General features: G+C 40.7%; 1 protein-coding gene across 3 annotated transcripts in view; it reads right to left on the bottom strand.

The window, feature by feature from the left end:
* The window catches only part of SCN8A (sodium voltage-gated channel alpha subunit 8), a 195889-nt gene that overhangs the window by 34410 nt on the left and 137874 nt on the right, over positions 1–23605 (bottom strand). For all 3 annotated transcript variants that reach the window (XM_043447084.1, XM_043447085.1, XM_043447083.1), the window contains exons 13-15: positions 16295–16427; positions 11270–11508; positions 1594–1767 (exon numbers count right to left, since the gene is read on the bottom strand). In XM_043447084.1, coding sequence (XP_043303019.1) covers positions 1594–1767; positions 11270–11508; positions 16295–16427 — 546 coding nt within the window. The remainder of the gene's footprint in view (positions 1–1593; positions 1768–11269; positions 11509–16294; positions 16428–23605) is intronic.

The raw sequence follows: 23605 nt of genomic DNA, 5'->3' as shown, positions 1-23605 counted from the left end.
CATATATTGATTTTCCCTTGACTTCTCAGCAGTCATATTAAAGAAAATGTGATTTGTAGTTAACCAAAAGATGAGCTTGGTAAGGACAGTGAGAATAAATCATCTGTCTTTTTAAAAAAGCAAGGATTTAAAAATTCTACATATTTCTCTTAAAAATTCTACATATCTCTGCCAATAAACAGGTAATGGCTGATACGAAACTTTGTGACATGCTTGGACTAACTGGAAGGAAAAGCACAGCTTCCAAGGGGCAGTTCCAATATACCAAAAACCTTATGAAAAGGGACTATACTGATATTAATTCAGAGGATAGAACTTTTGGTATCTGTTAATCAGAAAATTTTTGTATTCTGTGATGAATGATTATAAGGTCTTGACTAACCAGCTGAGAATTATAATGAATAAAGCCCATGAACAGAGATCACCATCATATGTCTTAATAACTACACATGTATAACAGAATGTAACAGGAATTCTGGTAGAAGGCAACCACGTTGATTTGGACAATTTTTTTTCCCTACTGAAAATTTGAGTTTTATCTGAGAGTTCAAGATTTAGCAGGTGATGCTCTGTACATAACCTGGGTCTCTCACAGTTTTTCACCATTCTGACTGGCTATTAATTTAATCAAAGTATTAGTGATAATGCTTCTACTACTTAATTCTTCATCTTATCTTCTAAATAGCAAGAACTACTCTCAAAAAGCCTACTGTTGGCTGGATCCTAAACAAAGACCAGTAAGCAGAGGTTCCAGAAATGAGACAGATGTTATTTGTGACTTGGACTGAATGAGATTTCTGTTTTATAAACAGTTTCACTCTAATCCAATTCTCTGTCTTAGATAAGCTGAATATCCTTAAATCCTTTCCGTTGTGAGTGCTTAAGTATTTTCCCAATAAGAGAAACAAATCTAAGCCATTTCTGATGCTCTGTCTGAGTGGGATACCCTCAAGGTAACTCAGCTTCTCAAGGGACTCAATCAGGACATCACTCATGCCTATGCTTCATGGGAAGCTATTCTGAGGATATTGTTAACTGTTAATACTTTCAGAGGCATGTTAGTAATTTGAACACTAATTTTTTCAAATACATTAAAAAAATCCTTCTTAGCTAAAGATCTGTGTTCAACAACTAATTTCAATATAACTTTAAAAAACATTATTTTATTCTCATTTTCTGGAAGGGGTCACCATGATAGAAGATATGAGCCATCTCTGGAAAAGGGAGAAATTTTTGCCATTTCAGAGAGATGTTCAGAGAAAGAAATGGGCTCACCAGCGAATTCAAATCAGACCTCAGAATAGCTCTTGTGAATTCTTCTTCATCTTTTAGATTAACCATTATTTTCTGAGGAACTTCAAAAAAATTGATTTATGTTTGTTGACTGATTAAAAAAGCCTACTTTCTATATTAGGTAATTAGCAGAAAAGTTTTTCAATATTTTAGTTGATAAACCAATAGACAGTCAACTGCAACTGTGAGCAGAATACAGCTAAGAATTTTGTAAAATCATCAGATTAACTTATACAAAATTCTTCCTAGTAGCTACAAGACAGGAAAATGTAAAAAAGAAATTGGAGAAATATGGAATACCAATCGGAAAGATCGCAGCACCGAAAGCCCCTCCACGTCTGCTAGACTCAGTTCCATTAAACTGAGGGAGACAATAAATCCATCAAAAATGTTCCAACCTTCTTGGAAATAATAGTAGGGATCCATGGCTATGAGCTTCAGGAACATTTCCGCTGTGAAAATTCCAGTGAAAACCTAAAGAGGGGGAAGGCAGGGGTAAGAAAAAGAAATAATAGAAAGAAGATGCCTCTATCATTATCTTTGAATACGGCATGTCCAAGAAGCCATAAGCATCAGCCTTCACTTAATTCTGCCTCTGAAGACATCAATACCTGGATGTCCCCTGACAACTCCACCCGATGCAGGAAAGTCTTATTTTCCTCTTGAATGAAGAGGAAATGTTCCCATCTTTGTTGCCAGAACTACCCAATTCATATTGTTCAAGAGAGCAGTTAAAAAATTATTCTAAGCAATCAGGAATATCACACAGGTGACTCCTAAAGGGTCAGCAGTCATTTGAATGTGTATGCCAGATTTGGGATATTGACCAAAAAAAAAAAAAATCACTCACTGTGTTCTAATTACAAAAATACAGCATTATTCCTGATTTAACATTATGTGTCTTCTTGAATGCAGACATATACTGCAGAACTTCTTATTTTAAATGGTAAAAGCAACAGAACATTGCTTAAAGTGTGCAAAATATTAGAGAAATAGTCTCACTGCCTTGCATACAATTATTATTTTAATGTACTCCTTTTTTTTCAGATGCATAAAAATATTTTGTCAGAGTTTAAAACCACAGACTACATAATATCTTGGCTTTTCACTTATCTTGATTTATCATGACTCATTTCACTTAACACGTATTTCTCACTTATCATGACTCCATTCATGTTGCAACACAGTCTTCCTAGTTCCCACTTTTATTGCTTGTATAACATTCTACTGGGTAAATACATCCTCAAAGAATTTTCTCATTGTTGGGAGATTCTGGTGCTTCCTTCTGATTTTTTCAATATGATAATCAAGGATGTAATCATTGTTCTAGATTTGGAGCTTACTGGGTATGAGAATGATTTCTTCTCTCTGTTACCTGACTCACTCCCACCTTTCTGCCTTTCAGAGCATCGTGTGTTTCCCCAATGCCTTCTGTATCCTGAGGACCTTAGTAGCATAACATGTAGGCAGAAAGCAAAATCCCATGAACACCAGTTTTGACAAGATCAATACTCTCATTCTAGGCTGACCATGTAATATGTAACTATCACTGAATATCCTGTTTTTAGAGGAGAGTAGTTTATATGCATCAGATTTAAAATTCATAACAAGTTAATAACTGTAACCACTTGGTTACCAAGTTTACATATGAAGGGGCTTGAGAAAAACTTCAGAGATATGGTCTGAGGTCAGAATTAAAAATAGTGAAAAATAATTAGATTATACTTGTTTGGAAATACACTGAATTAATGTGTAGCAAAAACAAAACAGAATGACTTGATGAAAATAAAACAAAAGGGATAAGTGGTTTGGAAATTTTTGGTTTCCATATACATTTCTAAGCTTCCCCCATCCTGCGTTGGGAAGATCTGCTAGAGAAAGGATAGGCTACCCACTCCAGTATTCTTGGGCTTCCCTTGTGGCTCAGCTGGTAAAGAATCCGCTTGCAATGCGGGAGACTTGGGTTTGATCCCTGGGTTGGGAAGATCCCCTGCAGAAGGGAAAGGCTACTCACTCCAGTATTTTGGCCTAGAGAATGCCACGGACTGTATAGTTCATGGGGTGGCAAAGAGTCGGACACGACTGATTGACTTTCACTTCCCAGGTGGCTCAGTGGTAAAGACTCTGCCTACCAATGCAAGACACGCAGGTTCGATCCCTAGGTCAGGAAAATCCCCTGGAGAAGGAAATGGCAACCCATTCCAGTATTCTTGCCTGGAGAATCCCATGGACAGAGGAGCCTGGTGGGCTACAGTCCATAGGGTTGCAAAGAGTTGAACACAGTTGAATGACTGAGCACACTCGCATGCACTTTTTTAAACTGAAGATGCAGTATTCTAAAATTGAAAGAAAATACTCCCTGAAGAGATCTGGTCAACTTAAATCAAAAGTTCATAGTGCAAGCTAAGTGTGTACAGACGGAATGTTACTCTTTATGAGGTCAGTCAAGTAGGGGCAGCTAATCAAATCAACTCTTGACACACATTTTGCCCTTAGCGTCAGCCCATCAAAGATTTCTCTACTTAGAAACATTAACACACTTAACGCACACTAAGTAGAAACTGAATCTGCTGTCCCGTTGGTTCTTGCTGAACACACAGAAAGTGCTCAGTAACAGAACAGGGTGATGAACCTCAGAACAGCTATCCTGTGAATTCTGGTTCCTGAGAGAAGATGCAGTTCTGTGGTGCTGCCTTTTAATGGGAGGCTGGGCCTCCAGATGCCTGGTAGAAACACCTGTGATGGGGACTTCCCTGGTGGTTCTGTGGGTAAGACTTCACACTCCCGATGCAGGGAGCCCTGGTACAATCCTTTAGTCAGTCAGTGAACTAGATTCTGCATGCCACAACTGAAAAAAAAACAAAGAAAAAAGAAAAAAAGATACCCTGCGTGCTGCAACTAAGACCTGGCACAGTCCAACAAATAAATAAACATTAAGAAAAAAAAAGAAATGCCTGTGACAGAGGCATGTTGCTTCATGCCTTCAGCCCACACAGTGGGCTGCCCTTGTTTGGAGTTTGGGTAAATATAAATTTGTAGCTGTTGGCTGTATGAAGGAATTACTTTTTTGAAAAACGGAGAAGAGCAGATTCAAGGTTATTCTTTTGATGCCATCAACAACTGTATATAAATGTCACTCTTGTGACTGTCATCCAATATTCACCTCAGAATTTATGTTCTAGTGCAGCTGCTATCTGTATAGCTGGGGATCTCTGAGGTCACTAAGACCCTTTCAAGGGGCCTGGAGTCCTCTCTTCCTTTAAAAAGAGGTATACATAAGGGACTACAGGGAAGAAAAATGACAACATGAAAAGGATTCCATTCGGCTGAAAACTTAGTTTAAGCTGCAGTTAAGAAACCATAACATTCCTGTGTATTTGGTGAAGGAGGAAAAAACAACTTCTTGTTTTTCCTTTTTGGCTCATAATCTCAGAAATTACACTTACGTGTCAGGTGAACCTTTTGCCCTTCCTTCCATACTCCTTCCCCTCAAAAGATCCGGTCCTAAAGCCCTATCCACATGGAGCGGGGCTTGGTGTTAGGTGCTGGGGCCCAAGCAGGGCATCTGTGCAGGAGGGCGGCTTAGAGTGGGCTGTCAGAGCCGATGCAAGCCAAGGAGAGTGTCCACTCCGGGGGGACAGTCCCATGTCTGAGCAGGATAAGGAGAGTATTTGTGTTGCATGCCTGCCCAGCACAGGGTGTTGAAATCTAAGGCGGATGGGAGGGCGTCCCCCATGGAGAGGGTGGGAGACCTGGCAGAAAGAGTGAGAGCTTAGGCAGGTGGACGCGGCATCCCCAGGGGGAGGCCAGCCTGGTGAGGGGTGTCAGGGCCCGAGTGGGTTGATGGCATCCAGCCATTCAGAGAGGTGGCCCAGTGAAGGGTGTCAGGGCCAAGCAAGCTGAGGGGGAAGTGGCCTAGGATCTAGAGCAAGCTACAGAGGTGGGTGAGTGTGTGTGTGTGTGAGTCTGTGTGCCGAGTGAGAAGAATTTCTGGGGAGGAGGGACAGCGTGTATTTCTGCGTGATCATGTGTGTGTGTGAGTGATCATGTATGTGTTTGTCTGGAGCCAGCTACAGAGGTGGGTGTGTGTGTGTGTGTGTGTGTGAGTGTGAGTGCTGAGTGAGAAGAACTTCTGGAGAGGAAGGACAGCGTGTATTTCTGCATGATCATGTGTGTGTGTTTGTCTGGAGCCAGCTACAGAGGTGGGTGAGTGTGTGTGTGTGTGTGTGAGTGTGAGTGCTGAGTGAGAAGAACTTCTGGGGAGGAGGGACAGCGTGTATTTCTGTGTGATCATGTGTGTGTGTGTGTGTGTGTGTGTGTGTGTGTGTGAGTGATCGTGTGTGTTTGTCTGGAGCCAGCTACAGAGCTGGGCGAGGAGAACTTCTGGGTGGAAGGACAGCCTGAGAGTGAGTGTGTGTGGGGGTGGGAAGTGTCCCTGCAGACGGGCAGCACGGAGCGGAGAGTCAGGGCCTGAGCAGGGCAAGGAATGGTGCCCCGGCGTGGGGTGTCTGAGCCCAAGCAGGATGTAGACAGCTTCTGGGTGCGGAAGCCTGGGCTGGGGTGAGGAGGAGTCCTTGCAGGGGAAGACCCACTCAGGTGTCTGAGCTCAAGTGGGGCAGGGGAAATAAGGCTGCGTGGGGGCCACCTGGCCAGGGAGGATGGGGCCTGAGAAGTGTGAGGAGGGGTCCAAGCAGAGGACACTTGGGTGCTGATGCTAGAGGGCCTGGCACGGGGACTCAGGGTCTGACCAGGGGGAGGGGACCCCCATATTGCAAGAGGTAACAGTGGCTTTTTCTTTTTTTTTTAATGAAATAATATACTAAGGATAGTGGCAACCAGGTTTCTTTTTGTGGGAGAAGGAGTTATAAACATAGAAAGAAGAAAGATAGAATGAGTCCTGTAATGCTAGGTTAGAATAAGTGGTGAGCCCTGTACAGAAAGTGCCCAGCTATGCGTATTGCTCCAACAGATGTTGATTTCTAAACGTCAGTTTCCACTAAAAACAATCAGAGTTGCTTGAGAAATGGCAGATTCCAGGCCTGAGACAGGAAAAAAACTATAAAGTTAGCCTGGAATATTTCTGAGAAAACAAGGCAATGAGGACTTGTTTAAAGAACATGAAAGCTACCTTGAAGGGACTCCCACTGCCAAATCAGGAAGGGATTAAACATCTACATACAGGATAATAATGGATTAAAACCCACTGAATAAAACTGAAAACTGGGAGTCCATACAGATATAATAGAGGAATGAATCAAAAGTTTAATGAAAAGCAGGAAGTTTAGATAGTTTCAAAGTGTCTTTCTCATGAACACTTATTAATTATAAACAGAAAAAGAGTAACTGTACATGGGAGAAGCCTGGCAGAACCTCCTCAATCAAGTGACCAAGGGACCAAGGGCAGAAATGGGACACATGGAAATCACGTGCCACCTGGTAGATGCAATGAGAAAACAACAGCTTCACCTGGGTGACAGTCTAGCCAAATGCATGACCTGAGTCTGATCAGGAGGAGGCATCAGACAAAGCCAGATTGAGGGAATTCTACAAAATAACTGGACAGTCATCCTCACAGGTATCAAGGTCACAGAAGTCAAAGAAATACTGAGGAGTTCTCTCAGGGTGAAGAAGGTTAAAGAGACATGATAACTAAACTCAAAAGAGTAACTCTGGAATGTCATTTTTTTGGTATAAAGACATTATTGGGCTTACCAGCAAAATCTGAATGGGCCTGAGAATTTGATGGTAATGTACATGGAGATTTCCTGATTTTGGCAGTTATATCATGGTTCTGTAGGAGAATGTACTTGTTTATAAAAATGTACACTACAAGGACTTCCCCAGTAGTCCAGTGGCCTAGACTGTCTGCTCCCAGTGCAGGGGGCCCAGGTTTGACCCCTGGTCAGGGAACTAGACTCTACATGCCTCAACTGAATAAAAAAAAAAAAAAAAAAGATCCCGCACACAGCAACACAGACAGACAATCTTGGGTGCTGCAACTAAGACCTGGCTCAGCCAAATACACGATAGATAAATAAAAATAAATAAATAATTTTTAAAAACCACACATTACAGTATTCTGGGGTGATAGCCTACATCAGCAACTTACTCTCAAAAGATAGTTTTTTACACTGCACTTGAAACTTTTCTGGAAGACTGAGGTTGTTTAAAAAGCTACCGTATAAACTCACTATTGTGTTCAAATGGTTACCAAAACAACAACAAAAAGGCAGGAAAAGGACGATTACATTTACCTACTAAACAATACAAAAGTCACGTAGCCTCCCTGGCTTCAATTCTCTCTATAAACACGGGGGCTGGATGGAACTATCTTTATGCTTCCTCCTACTACGAACAGTTTTTCTTAGGGAGAGGCTAGAAGAGAGAGGGATTGCTAATTTATAGACTGCTGCTCTTATCTTCCCTCAAAAACATCCAAGGACAAACACAACAGTGTACATCTATGTATAAACACAACCCAATTCACTGTCCCAGCTGTGGAAAAAGCCTCTCTCTCCAACCACAGGAGAAGGTCCTAGTCTATTTCACGAGCTAGTTCATCCATCTTTTTTTGGTTGTTGTTCTCTTACTCTCAGGTTCAGTCAAAGGTTGTATCCACATTTCGAAGTCTTTGAAAATTCTCCTACTGAACTACACTTACACAGTTCCTATGTATGAAGAGTACTTTTCACTATTTCCAAAACTTCTGTACGGGTTCTCGTTTTATCCTCTCAAATACTGATGACATGGTATTACTCTCATTTTATAGATGCAAAACATTTCTGGGCAGAAATCAACGGCTTATTCACAGCTAATATGTCCAAACTAGTAAAGTAATGCTCAAAATTCTCCAAGCCAGGCTTTAGCAATATGTGAACTGTGAACTTCCAGATGTTCAAGTTGGTTTTAGAAAAGGCAGAGGAACCAGAGATCAAATTGCCAACATCCACTGGATCATCGAAAAAGCAAGAGAGTTCCAGAAAAACATCTACTTCTGCTTTATTGACTATGCCAAAGCCTTTGACTGTGTGGATCGCAATAAACTGTGGAAAATTCTGAAAGAGATGGGAATACCAAACCACCTGACCTGCCTCATGAGAAACCTGTATGCAGGTCAGGAAGCAACAGTTAGAAATGGACATGGAACAACAGACTGGTTCCAAATAGGAAAAGGAGTACGTACGACTCAAGGGTACGTATTGTCACCCTGCTTATTAACTTCTATGCAGAGTACATCATGAGAAACGCTGGGCTGGAAAAAGCACAAGCTGGAATCAAGATTGCTGGGAGAAATGTCAATAACCTCAGATATGCAGATGACACAACTCTTATGGAAGAAAGTGAAGAAAAACTAAAGAGCCTCTTGATGAAAGTGAAAGAGGAGAGTGAAAAAGTTGGCTTAAAGCTCAACATTCAGAAAATGAAGATCATGGCATCCAGTCCCATCACTTCATGGCAAATAGATGGGGAAACAGTAGAAACAGTGGCTGACTTTATTTTTCTGGGCTCCAAAATCACTGCAGGTGGTGATTGTAGCCATGAAATTAAAAGACGCTTACTCCTTGGAAGTAAAATTATGACCAACCTAGACAGCATATTAAAAAGCAGAGACATTACTTTGTCAACAAAGGTCCGTCTAGTAAAAGGCTATGGTTTTTCCAGTAGTCATGTATAGATGTGAGAGTTGGACTATAAAGAAAGCTGAGCGCCGAAGAATTGATGATTTTGAACTGTGGTGTTGGAGAAGACTCTTGAGAGTCCCTTGGACTGCAAGGAGATCCAACCAGTCCATCCTAAAGGAGATCAGTCCTGGGTGTTCATTGGAAGAACTGATGCTGAAGCTGAAACTCCAAAACTTTGGCCACCTGATGCGAAGAGCTGACTCATTTGAAAAGACCCTGATGCTGGGAGGGATTGGGGGCAGGAGAAGAAGGGGACGACAGAGGATGAGATGGCTGGATGGCATCAGCGACCCAATGGACATGAGTTTGGGTAGACTCTGGGAGTTGGTGATGGAGAGGGAGGGCTGGCGTGCTGTAGTTCATGGGGTTGCAAAGAGTTGGGACACAACTGAGTGACTGAACTGACTGCATGTGTCCAAAACAGAGCTCCTGATTTTAAACTCCACCCTGTTCCTTGCTCAAGTCATCCCCATTTCCCCCTAGGTTACCCAATGCCCCAGTCTGGGTACCCTTCCTGCTATCTCTCCCTCCCGCTGCGTCCAGAATATCCTGGACCATTCACTGCTTTCTGGCCCCACTGCTCCTCGTACATTACTTCTCCCTTGAAGACTCTGCCCCTGGAGTGCTTTCCCATTTTAGAGCTTGCTCTGGTTGGCTTGGCTCCCTGAACATCAGCTGCTGACCTTCTCCTTTCTCCCTTTCTTTCACTGATGATTCTGAGCAAAGTTGTCTGAATGCTCACAACTCTAATTTCGGTGTGACCCTAAATTTCTAGGTTTTCGAGAAGGAAAAAATGATGTTATTTGCTGGCCAGTCTCAGGCAATTCTGTTGGTAGTATGTGGCAGTAAAAATCAAGGACTGATTCTGCCAAAAGCAAGTAAAGACTTTAGAAAAAAAAAAACTATAGAAAATATACCATCACTATCAACAAAAAAGTTGATCAAGTAGTATTTCTCATTACATAACCATTGGGCAATAACATAAAGAGTATATCTACATGATGCTGTTGACTGGCTCAAAAATGCTGCTTGACGGCCAAGCCCCAGAGGTCAGTCAACCACACAGCGAGCTGACCCTCAGGCACCTTTCAGAGCAGGTTAACAGATTTCCTGGATAGTCTATGGGGGTGTCCTGCTTCAAGACTATAGGTATTTCATTGAACTGCCCAACACAGTGGTGGGCTGAAAGTGCATCACTGACTCAGACATGGAGATTGGAAAGATTATAGCAGCATCTTGGATATATACTAGAGAATACAATCAGCTATGACAACTAACCAGATAAGGGATCCCTTTTGCCATGTATGTTTTCGGAATTAGAAGTCAAAATGATATCACTATTATAACACACTGATATAGCATTAAGACTTAAGGCAGAAACTCTGTGTGTGTATGAGAGAAAGAGAGAGAGAGGCGGAGAGAGAGGAACAATTACCAAGCAGTGATCATGCAAAATTACATGGTAACAACTAGAATGGTATGCCCATGGTGCAATTTCTAAGGAATAATGAGGCCAGATGACCTAGAGGATTCTTTCCAACTAATTTTTTACTGTCAAAATTTAATCAACTCCTGAATTTTGCACTAAAGAAGACAGTCCCCAAATCACAACTACTTGACTTCTGGATACACTGTATAATCTATTTCTTTTTTAAACTGTGTACTTATCATCTAAATAATATAAATTAAATTTATGACTTGAGCCAACATTAAAATAAATTTGGCACAGATCAACTAATGGTTAGAAACTGGATGACAGCTCAGAAGTTGGACTGGGTGGGGAGACCAGCGTAGAATTTAAAATTTCCTGTAGATAGTCCCCATATCAATAATGAAGATATGACAGTGTGGGAAAATTTATCATTACATGTAACATACTAAAAGACCTCCCCTATTTTTCAGTGGTTGTTACTGAAGGTGAAAGGGGTAGTGATTTGCTGGAGTCATACAGAATTAAAGTGAGAAGCAGAAAGAGAAAGACATCCACAAGTCCTTGGCTGAGGTTGCTGAAACCAACCCACTGCACCATGCCTCCCATTCTGTCACCGGGGTTGGATGCCTGCCAAGAGCTCCTAAATGACGTCTTCAAAGTTCTGCAGAAAGAGAAAACAGCCAAGGGATCACAACAGCTAGCAGAAGCGGCTGGGGCTGTGGCATATGTGGGAGCATTTGTCTTCCAATTAACTATTACTTTCTTTTTGACTAAACTCCAGCTCTCAGTATCAGAAAAAAAATATTACCCACAGGCAAAACCTGTTCAGATGGTGCAATCCGAAGGCCATGCTCCATCTTACCAGATTTCCCACAGCCAAGACGTGTTCAAACTGTGGTGTCATGGGGTGGTGCTCCATTGCCATAAACAGGGTGTTCAGGACGATGCAGATGGTGATGGCCAGGTCCACAAAAGGGTCCATGACAATCAGGTTCACAATCTCCTTCAGCTTTATCCAGTAGGGGTGACACTCCCAGATGAGAAAAGTGTTGGCAAATTTATACCAGCATGGGGGGCACTTCCTCTGAGACTCTTCCAGCTCTGTAGTGAGTCAAGAACAAAGGGAGCCCCTCAGTCTTGGGAAGGAAACGAAAGGGTTAGGCTTGGCTGGTCTGTCTCGCTGTTACTGACACGAGAAGGAAGGTGGCTGGGGAGTGCTGAGTATCCTGAGACTTTCCCTCAGTTTTCCTTCTCTTGAAGGCAAAAAGGAGGCTGACCAGCGCCAGGTCACGTCCCTGTTGACAATGAGCTAGTTATAAACAAAACTCAACACACCTGTTTGGGGAGCATGGCAGCCCTGGTTCAACTGGCTTTAACATGCACAACTGTATGATCTCAGGCGAGGTAGTGCTGACTTCTCTGCGCCTCTGTTGCCTCATCTGAAGGGGCACTGACTTCTAGGCTAAAGGACTAAAGGAGTCCTTAATGTTCCTCCATCGCTTACGCACTAAGCAGTTGACAACAGACAGCACAGGGCCTGGCATAAGGTAACTACATAAATGGTGGATACACATTGTATCATTAAACTATTATCAGAGAAGCAGAACACTCTGAAGCCAGACATATGTGGGCACAATCAGCTCAGACAATTGCTGAGTAAATTATTTCCATTTTCTGTGGGAATTAAATGAGCTAAAATACATATAAAGTGCCTCAGAACACCCTAGTGTATATCAAGTGTATATCAAGTCTTTGCTACTGTTATACATTTTCTTTACAGCAGAATCTGCATCGTCAATCAAGCCACCATGTGGCTCTCTCTTCTACTCTTGCGGATGCGGGAGTTCACAGTGCCGTCAGGGGCAGAAACCATGTCCGTTCCTCTCTGTTCCTTCCCTCCTCTTTGTCATCTCTCCCCTCTCTCTCCTTCTCTTCCCTTTTATCCATTCCCACTCTCACCCTTCCCTTCTCTATCTCCTTCCTCTTCCCTTGAGCTCTTTCCTTTTTTCCTTTTTCTTACTCTCTTTTGTTTTCTCCTGTCTCTTTAGTCTGTTACTCTTTTAAAAGCAGAACCCGTTTTTTCAAATAAGTTCTTATTTGACTTCCAATACATAAAACAGACAACCCAGGAGCTGCTCTAGCTGAGGCAGGAAGAGGAGCCTGGAGTCCAGTGTAATCCAAGTCTTCCTTCCCTGAGGTACTGCCTCAGGATCCTAGGACTCTGATAAAACCAGACTGAGAATCCCTGGATGCAATGAGCTCAAAGGTAGTTTTACAAAGCGAAGATGGGAAAGGATGATCAACACAGTAAGCCATTCCGCTACAACAATCTAGGTGTGAGATCCCTTCAAATTAAACATAAAATATAATAGATAGCATCACTAAAGTTCAAGAACCTTGATCTGGACGGATGTTCTTTACGAGGTATAACTCTGAAAACTTGGCAGCATGACAACCCCTAAAGGCCAGGTCTTGGTTTTGTGGGGTTGGATACAACTGTGTCTCCTACTGCCCTAGACCTACTCAAATCCATTAATGAAATCAAATCATTTGGGGAATAGAAAAGAATTTCCCAACATTTCACCAAGAACAAGATGGCTGCTTTGTATCAATCTACTTCCCCCATTTTCAACCAGCTGGATGGTGCCCATGGTGATGGCTTTATTTTAGATGGGGTGCTTTGGTTGGGCTTTTGATTGGCTCCCTGGTTGCTAAGAAAATAGGTTGCCTTGGTTTTTCAGATTTAAGGGCCACAGTAAGCGCCACGTGGGAGTCTGCGTGGGAAAGGAAGTCTGTGAAGAAAATTTGCTTTGGCTTCTTCCTCACAGAACTCCCTCCCTTCCCAAGGTAAATTTAGTTTTCTCCCAAAAAAGAAAATTGAAAAGGTTCTCTTATTTCCATAAATTCTTATAGCACATATTTGGAAATTTGGTTCCGTTCCTTTTTTTAATCTCCCCCTTTCTCCAAATGTCTGCTGATCATGGGCACCTGGAGGTTGAAGCCGTGAGAGTTTCTAACAGTTGATACAATTGTAATGTTTTACAATGAACTAGGCTCCAAGTCCTCCCCAGACAGCAAAGGGTGGAGGGTGGTTTCCCTACCCTATGGGGCACCAGAAAGGGATACTAGGCATCTCCTCCCCCCGTTTATAGAGATGGGAAGATCCTCAGGATAATCTTTTCTGTTTCACAGAGACTAAGTAAAGCTGTGGAGCTAGAAAAGACCGACTAGGTGAATAAGGGGGTTTATGAAGTGACTCGCAACTCTGCAAACTATTATTGGCCCCACATGCCTGGAACGGTAGAAGAATGTGGTCTGGGGAAATGTGTTAACCTATGGGGAGGAGATGTCCAAAAGTCTGTGGAGCTGCTCTTAGTTTGTTCCTGAACATTTTCAGAGAGGTGATTATAGTCTTCTCAACCTTGAGGGCACTGGGGACTGCTTGCAGAGAGAGGCCTCAGGATTCCTCTAAGATGGCAGCCTCAGCAGACCAGGAGGTTTCTGGAGGCAAGGGCCTCTCCCAGCTCACTTCAACAATGGGCCAGGCACGAGGAATACATCTGGTGAACAAGAGTCGCCACTCTCACAGAGCTGACAGCCATGGTTGGAAAGGCAGATACCAGGTAAGCAATTGCACTGACACTTTTGAAGCTGCTTAACCTGAGAATCAATAATGCTAAGCACCATCACTTCCTCATTCTTACTTCAACTCTCTCCCGAAGCTCTACTGCTTTGAGAAGTAAGACTGCATCACTCTCTGCCGATATCCCATGCCTTATCCTCTGAAATACCCCCAAAGTTATGGTTCTGCTGACAGCGAATTCCACTGAGTTTACTGGATCCTGGTGTTTGCAACAGGATGGGGGGAGACAGAGCAGGCAGGATTATCCCGTTATTTACAGTATTCTGGAATTCTCCACTGTGGTTTCTAAACCATTAGATAAGAGGTCTGCTTCTTTGGACTAAAATGATGTCAGTTTCCTAATTGAAGGCCTGAAAAGAAGAAACAATTATTCCTTCAACGCTGGCTTTCCTTGTTGCAGCAATCATGAAATACAGAGGGAGAGGTGGTTAAATAGGAATGGATCTTTCTTAATGTCCATTAACTCTTTCTCACAGTGTTCAGCTCCAGCCAACCACTGTTCTTTGCTTACAGCAGCTCTGTCTCATCAGCTTTAGCAAAGAAAATCAAATACTAGGAGAGGGGATCGGAGGGGAAGGCAGCACAGGCACTAAGGCCCCCAAAAGGACTCCTGCAGCCCCAGTACTCCTCCCCAGTTTCAAGCACAACAAAATTCAGTTCAGGATACATCTTTCGAGCATCAGCTTTTGCCACCACCTTGTGCTAGGCCTCTGAGGTAATCAATGAATCACTGATGTAATGCATGGATAGTTCTCCTGCTCTGATGCTTTTACCAGGAATAAAATATGCCTGGTGGAGGCTGTTAGCTTTTCCTTCTCAACTGCCATAGATAGAGAAACCTTGTCTTGCTCTTCAAATGAAGAATAAAATTAGCCAAGCTGTTAATAATATATCTTATCTTGGGATTCTTATGATTTGCAATTATTTACCTGTTATCTCAAAGTGTAAAGTTTAAAGATGTTATATTAGACAATGACCTCAATGAGAATTAAAGAAATCAGGAGCTGAAAACAGTTCAGCATTCCTTTTACTTGACATACTCTCAAGACCAGTCCAGGTTCAGTCTAACTCCTTGCCTACGTGTGCAGATGTGAGCAGTCCAGGGGAGCTTGAGGTTTGTTTCCAGGGATTCTCCTTGCACCACAGATGCCTGCCCCTGCCCAACACACCCACACCCACACCTGCCCACATACCCTCCCCCAAACACTCACAGACCAGAAGTGGTATTTCACTTAAAAGACTCAAAAAAAAAAAAAAATGTTCCAGGAACACCAGAATAATTTGGGTCTCCTTATCTCAGGGACTCTAAGTATTATGGCGTAGCCTGGGAGTGTGAACTCTGAAGAACTGCAGTCAGGAACAGTGTGGGTCTATCATGTGACAAATCAGCTAAATTAACATGAATCAAATGAAGAAGCAGCATTTGGAGTCAACCAGAATCCTGTGAGAAAAAAAATCCAGTCACTGACTCTACCACCAAAGAAATCCAGAAGGGCCTGGCATACAGACCACCATCTGGCATACAGATGGGATTGAAAGTGGACCTGGGCTGGGGGGCTTCGGGGTAATGGGAAATGCTCAGTTGCCTCTCAGCAAGTCAGGCTGTGATGTGCAGGAGCCCCTGACATGGAGTCCAGGCTCTGACAGACACGCTGCTGCAGACACGCTATGGTTCAACAGCAGCTGCTCTTCCCCGGGGCACCGGGTGCCAATGTAAGAGGGATTTCGGCTTACCTGTTCACATGCCCGGTGTATTTATGGATATGTGGGGGTGTTTAAAGATAGGCAGAATTAGGTATAATCAAAATGCACAGTGTACTTGTCCTTAAGGGAAAACCAAAAGTTTTGTCAGTAGCTAAAAAGGAAAAGGGGAAGGTACGTCTGGTGGTCGGGGGCATGAGGGGGTTCCGTCATTTTATGTCATGACAATTCTTCCGTCTGCGCTCCTCTCTGTCTCACATCATCTCACCTGTGCCTCACCTGTGATGATTACAGAGCCAAGATTCTCCGGCTCACTCTATGTTGTTCCTCAGTACTTCTTACCTATCTGTGCACAGCTTTGAAGTCCTTACTGGATTCTCCGCATGCAGATTTGGGATGCTGGGTTCTATAACCAACAGACTCTATTCCTAAAGCTCAGAGACAGTTTTTGCAAGCAAAACTCAGACCAAGGGACTATATTCATATTATGCACAGTACATATTTATATCCCAGCAGCTTGAACTAACATCACAGGGCACATACCTTCTACCAGCGTATTTGTAACAACGCTCAATATACTGTTGATCCTGTCCTTTCGTCCATAGGAAGCCAGTTGGTCCATAGAAACTAAGAGAGATCCAGGACCTTTCTTCTTAATTTCCACCTCAGTTGTAGCCTGAAAAAAAAAAAAACAAACAAACAGGAAGTTGGGTGGGTGAAGTCTTATAAATGTTAAGGCTATGCCTTACTGGACATAGTCCAGAGGAACAAGAACATATGCTCTTCATTAGATCTTTTTATTCTAATCTTACAGTCCTAATTACTTCAAGAGGTAGAATGAAACAAATTGGCCATGGGTCATCCTTAGTTCCAGAGATGACAAGACCAAGTTGTTTAGATGTATACAAAATCTACAATGAATCCAAGAGCCTGGCTGGGACCCACGTACTTCACCTGCTCAATCTAAGCATGGAGTAGGAAGACCAGATTCCCTGGGGCAATGCCATCAGAAGTAGACCCTGAGGTTTTCCTGTCCTCGTCTCTTACCAACAGCATTTGGATAGAATTGGACCATATGATAAAATAAGTCAAATTCATCTGTACTCGAAATTTCAAGAAGGGCCAAGTCCCTGAGCACACTAAATATTACAGATACTGTCTCCTCCTTGTATAGGAACACCATCACTCTACCAGACTGCCACTTTCAAATGTCAAACCTGGGCCTCACTGAACATTAGCAAGTTGAAGGTCTACCCCAAATATCCTCCAAGCTACCATAAACAAGTATGGGAGGTTTTGTTATCTTAATGAAAGACATTGCCTCATATAGGTGTCCCTTGCCTTTTTACATTTTTATTTTATGAGTTAACCTGCAATGTTCAAATTCCCAACGAAATAAAAAGGGCAGAAAATACCATCAGATTGTTAAAGTATTTTCCCCACACTCCACCCTGGGCAATGCTGGTACGGTAGATTACAGCAAAGGGTTTCTTCATGTCTCTCGCTTCTGTCCTTTGTGCCAACGTCAATATTCTACATCAGATTAGGCTTAATAGGGTGGCTTAAAACCCAACTTTCTAGTAACCATGTTGTCCACTGTAACATGTCATCCATATAAACTTGTAGGCTCCTTCCATGTGAAGGTAAGAATTCCATGTGAAGGTAAGAAGGCAGAGACAGTCACCGTCCCTCACAGGACAGGGAAGACATATGTTTGTATGAAGCTAGAGAAGTATTTGTCTAATCAGTGCCAGAGTGTTCTGAAAAGAAAACAATATATTTAGAAGAAACATACTGAAGAGAGTTCCTGGCAGACTATACTTTATCTTTATCCCATTGTAGTATTTTGTCAGACAGTTTCAGATTCAGAGATTTGGTTCACCTTAGGGTTTTATTTGTTCTATTTTGTTTGTTTGGCAGAGCTACAGAAGAAATGCAAAAGAAAAAGAACTGGTTTCCTTGGGAATTCCTATATGCAATACTATACAAACATCTGCATTTGTAAGAATGACTTGTTAACTATTACCTCAGTTCATGATAATGTATATTTCTTTGAGAAATCACTTTTTGCTACAATTCCCAGCCTGATATTCATGACACTTAATAAATGAGATTGAACTACTACATTTTAAGAGTGATAATCATCTAAAAATGAACATAGAAAGTCCCAATACAATGGACATTCTTATTTCTAACATCTATTGACTCTAGATTTTTACTGACCTGCCCTTGTACAAATCTACAGTAGACAGATTTCATAATGCTGACCTCCAAGGTGCTGTAATACCTAGTGGACTGGCTGATTCATCAAAGATGATGAAATTGCATTTAATATGGCTTTGGTATTAATCCAGTTTACTGTTTTCTGGGCACACTGGATATAAGAATACATAAATTCTTCAGACTCTAATAACACCAACTCTAAAAAACAAACTTAGAGAAAATGCTATCTAAAAAGACCTGGTCAAATTATTAGGTTATCATTTGTTGATACCTATCCAAAAGAAAACAATTTTTAGCTTGGGTTAAAAATATCCACAAAAATTAAAGAAAAATTAATTTCCAAACTTAATATTAAGATGGGACAAGTATTATTTATATCTTCCTATGTAAAATAAAAGTAAACTACAGCAGGACTATGTGGAGACAACTTTGAAATATTAAAATTTGTCCCATAATCCATAATGTGTTATAGAACTATAATACATACTGTACATCACTTAAGTTTCAAAAAAGAAACAGATAAAAGATGCCAAGAAATGAATATCTCAAAACCCATATTTAGGAAACTTTAGAGGGTCAAAAGAGAAATTCATAATTATTTTTTTACAATGGCAGGAGTATTTAGCATAGATCCAAATAAATGGCTGCACCAAAAATCTTGGTAACAATAAGATATCCAGAAAATTCCCACATATTTGCAAATTAAACAACAGTCTTCTAAAGATCCATGAATCAAAAAGATGATCACAGGGAAACTAAAAAAATATTTTAACTGATGATAATGAAAACATAATACATCAAGATTTATGGGATAAAGCTAATGAAACTGTTAAGAGAAAAATTTTCAGCTTTAAATGGTTATATTAAAAGATAAAAAAGATATAAAATCAATGCTCTAAGCTTATACTTTAAGAAACTAGTAAAAGAAGATCAAATTAAACCCTAGGTTAAGTAGGGTTTCATCTTATTTACCTTTCATCTAGGTTAGTAGATGAAAGGAAATAACAGTAAGAATGGAAATCAATGAATTGGTAAATGGACAAACAACATACAATTTTAAAAAAGGTCAAATATTGGTTCTTTAAAAAGATTAATAAAACTGACAATTCCCCCCCCAAAAAACAAAAAAAAACCTGATAATTCCCCTGGCAAGACTGATCAAGAAAAAAATAGAGAAAATGCAAATTATAATTTTTAGGAATGAAAAAAGCAGATATTACTACAAATCCTATAGGAATTATTAAAATAAAAAGGATACATTATGAACAGTTTTATGCTGTTTTATCTTAAATGAAATGGACAAACATATCCAAACACAACTTATAAAAACTGACATAGAAAAAATAGAAAATCTAAATAGCCCATATTAATTTACAAAATAATAATAAAAAATCTTATCACTAAGAGAGCTCTAGACCCAGACAGGCCTCCACAATTGAATTCCATCAAATGTTACAGATGGAAGAAATAATACCAATTTTACACAAATTCTTTCAGAAAACAAAGGTTAAGAGAATGCTTGTCAACTTGTTTTATAAAGCTAACATAACCCTGAATATTAAATCTGACAAGAATATTACAAGAAAAGAAAATTAGAGATGAAAATCTCCCATAAACAGAAATGTGAAATTCTTAACAAATATGAATATATAGAATCCAACAATATATACAAAGGATACTATATAATGACCATCAGGGCTTATTCCAGGAAAGCAAAGTTAATTTAATCCTAGGAAAAAAGTCAGTGTTATTCATCACATTAACAGAATAAAGGAAAAAACCATATGATCATCTTACTGATGCAGAAAAAAGAACACTTAACAAAATTCAACACTTCTGCATAAAAATAAAATTTCTTAGCAAGCCATGAATAACAATGCAGCAGTTCCAATCTGACAAAGAACATTTATGAATCTATAGCCAACATTACACTTCTCAGTGAAACATTAAATCCTTTTCCTCTAATACTGGAAAAAAGGAAGGATGTATGCTTTTATCAATTGTATTCAATTTTGTATCTAAAGTCTTAGCTAGAGCAATAAAGCAAGAAAAATAAATTAAGAGCATAAAGACTGCAGTTGCTGCTATTCACAGAAAATATGGTGCATGTAGGAAAAACTATGGAATTTAACAAACAAACAAACAAACCCAAAAACCAAACCCTAAAACAAAAAACCCTCCAAGGCTAACAGAACCAATACATTAATTTATCAAGGTCATGAGCTATAAGGTCAATATGCAAAAATCAACTGTATTTCTATATTCTGGAAACAAATAATTGAAAATAAAAACTTTAATTATACCTTTTACAATAGTATCAATAGTAATTTGAAATTAATTCATTTGAGTTGAATCAAAGACCTAAATGTAAAACTCAGAACCATAAAGCTTATAGAAGAAACACATCTTCATGATCCTGGGGATCAGCAAAGAGTTCTTGGATAGGATGCAAAAAACACATCGTGGAAGAAAACTAACTGATACACTGCACTTCATTAAAATTAAAAATTTACCTACCTAATAAAAGACTTGAAGATGTACTCGTCATATGGAAATTTCTGGACTTTAGTAAAAAACAAGGCAAAACTTAAAAAAAAAAAACAAAAAAAACTAAAAAAATCCATAAAAGATAAACAGTGTAGTTGAAAACGGGCAAAAGATGTGAATAAACAATTAACAAGAAAAGATAAATGTGAAGCCAATAAGCATATAAAGAGATAACCTCAAAAAAAAAAGAGATAACTTCATCATTTTCATCAAAGAAATGTAAATTAAAATCATAATAAATAAATAAATACATTTTTAAAAAGGGACTTCCCTGGTGGTCCAGTGATTAAGAATCTGCCTGCTAACGCAGGGTTCGATCCCTGGTCCGGGAAGATCCCACATGCTGCAGGACAGCTAAGCCTACGAGCTGCAACTACTGAGCCCATGTGACACTACTCAAGCCCACACGCCTAGAGCCCGTCACTGCGACGAGAGAAGCCAGCACTCGTCACAGCTAGAGAAAGCCTGCGGGCAGCAACGAAGACCCAGCACAGCCAAAAATAAATATAAATAAATAAATTTAAAAATCATAATAACATTTCATATCCACTAAAATTCCAAAATCAACACTAATTATGGGCTAGGAATATGGAGCAACTGGAACTCTTAACACATTGTTGGTGGGAGTCCAAAAAATGGTATGACTATTTTGGAACACTTGTTTGGTAGGTTTTTATATAAATAAAGTTAAATGTATATTTACCATATGATCCAGGAATTTCATTCTGAGGTATTTATTCAATATAAACAAAAACACTTATCTACAAAAAGAGCTGTATAAAAATGCTCTCAGCAAGCCATATGACCACAAACTTGAAATAATCTGAATGTCCAACAACAGGAAAATGGATAAACAAATTGGGGTGTATTTATACAATAAAATACCACTCATCAATAACAAAGAATGAACCACTGATACACAAAACAACATAAACGTACATCCAAACATTCTGTTGAGTGAAACAAGCCAAATAAAAGCTACATATTGTATTTGTATATGAGCCTGCAAAAATGCAAGAAAACTAACCTATGATGATACAAATCAGAAATGGTGGTTTGGGGGAAGAGAGCTTGACTAGAAAGAGGCATGAGGGTACTTTTTGGGATGGTCTTATGATAAAGAGGAGTTTCTGGAACAATTCTCAACTGATTAGAGAGTGCCTCCTCCACCTCCCTTTTACCTACATCTTTGGTAATTCTTGGCTGCCAATTACCCAGTGCACTACCGAAATACTGATTATGCAGTGGAATTCCTTTGAGAAGGAAGATGGAATGCAGAGTGCATAAATTTGTATAAGATGTTATCTGTATTGCGGAAATAAAAATCAACTAAGTAAGAAAATCAAAGGCTATCTATTCTGAGTTTGATGTAGTGAGGGAGTCAAGTCATATCATGCACGTTTTGGCAGAAATTCAAAGGCAGGCAGAGGAGTAGCAAAGTCTTGAATAGGAGTAGGAAAAAACCAAAAGGCTTCAGGTGAGCCTGATTCAAGGCTGCTGGTGGGAAGCTGCAGGCAAGCTAAGTAGCAGCAGGGCAGCCTACATGATTGGCTAGGGGTGCTTATTTGGCTTTCTCTGGGCAGTCCTAAATTAGAAACAGGGACAAAAATTAGGGAAGCTGTCAGTTATTAATCTAGTAATCAAGCCCTGGCTGCTTTGGGCTGATTGTTGCAGAAGTTACTGTTTAGCTCCCTGGACTGTCACTAGAGACAGCAATCTGGCTTTCTGAAAGTTTGATTTATAGCAGGCTGGTTTCTTGGTTATTTATTGTAGAGTGTGTCGTGTATGCCTCTTTGACACTTCGTGGACTGTGGCCCTCCAACTCCTTTCTCCATGGAACTAACTCTCCAGGCAAGAATACTCGAGTGGGTTGCCATTTCCTCCTCCAGGGGATCTTCCCGACCCAGGGATCCTACCAGTGTCTCCTGCATCAGCAGGCAGATTCTTTACCACTGTGCCACCTGGGAGGCCCCTGTTTATTGTAGACAAATAGATTAATTATTGTAGGTAAACAGACCTTGGGCAGGTTGCAGGTGAAAATTCTATTTTTATATATAGTCTGTTCATTGTCCATTTGTGTATGCATTTCTTAGTACTCAGCAGATCAGACTGATCAATGGAGAAACAGAGCAAGCATATTCATCACTGTTAACTGCCTAAAATGACATAATCTGAAAAAGCCTATGAGGAGCACTACTTAAGAGTGCTAAGCACCAGTTGGGAGCTAAGATGGCATCCAGAGAAAAATGCATCTCTACTACTAAGAAAATTTAATCCACTGACATCAGGCTACATAGGATATACCAAGATGGGTGGGTAGCTCCAGCAGTCCCTCCTCCCTAGGTGAGGTTGTGAAAGCTGGGACTGAAAGTCCAGATACTCGGCCAGTGTTTCTGGGTTTTTTTGTTTGTTTGTTTTTTCCAATTAGAAAAAATTGAGATAAAATGTATATAACATAAAACTCACCATTTGAACCATTATAAAGTATATGACTCAGTAGCTTTTAGTATATTTACAATGCAGATGGGCTTCCCAGGTGGTGCTAGGGTGCTGCCAATGCAGGAGACATAAGAGATATGGGTTTGATCCCTGGATTGGGAAGATTCCCTGGAGGAGGGCATGGCAACTCACTCCAGTATTATTGCCTGGAGAATCTCATGGATAGGGGAGCCTGGTGGGCCACAGTTCATAGGGTTGCAAAGAGTTGAACACGACTGAGGAGACTTAGCACACACGGGTGGATTCACAAGGCTGTTACTACTATTTAATACCAGGACATTTTCATCATACCAAAGAACACCACCTGTCAGCAGTCAATCCCAACCCTGCCTCTACCCAGCCTCTGCTGCTGCTGCTAAGTCATTTCAGTCATGTCTGACTCTGTGCGACCCCATAGATAGCAGCCCACCAAGCTCCCCTGTCCCTGGCATTCTCCAGGCAGGAACACTGGAGTGGGTTGCCATTTCCTTCTCCAATGCATGAAAGTGAAAAGTGAAAGCAAAGTCGGTCAGTCGTGTCTGACTCATGGACTGCAGCCTACCAGGCTCCTCCATCCATGGGATTTTCCAGGCAAGAGTACTGGAG

The sequence above is a fragment of the Cervus canadensis genome, chromosome 25 (assembly GCF_019320065.1).
Source record: "Cervus canadensis isolate Bull #8, Minnesota chromosome 25, ASM1932006v1, whole genome shotgun sequence".
NCBI classification, from domain to species: domain Eukaryota; kingdom Metazoa; phylum Chordata; class Mammalia; order Artiodactyla; family Cervidae; genus Cervus; species Cervus canadensis.
The sequence above is the reverse complement of the archived record's forward strand: the minus strand, read 5'-3'. Positions and strand labels throughout refer to the sequence as shown.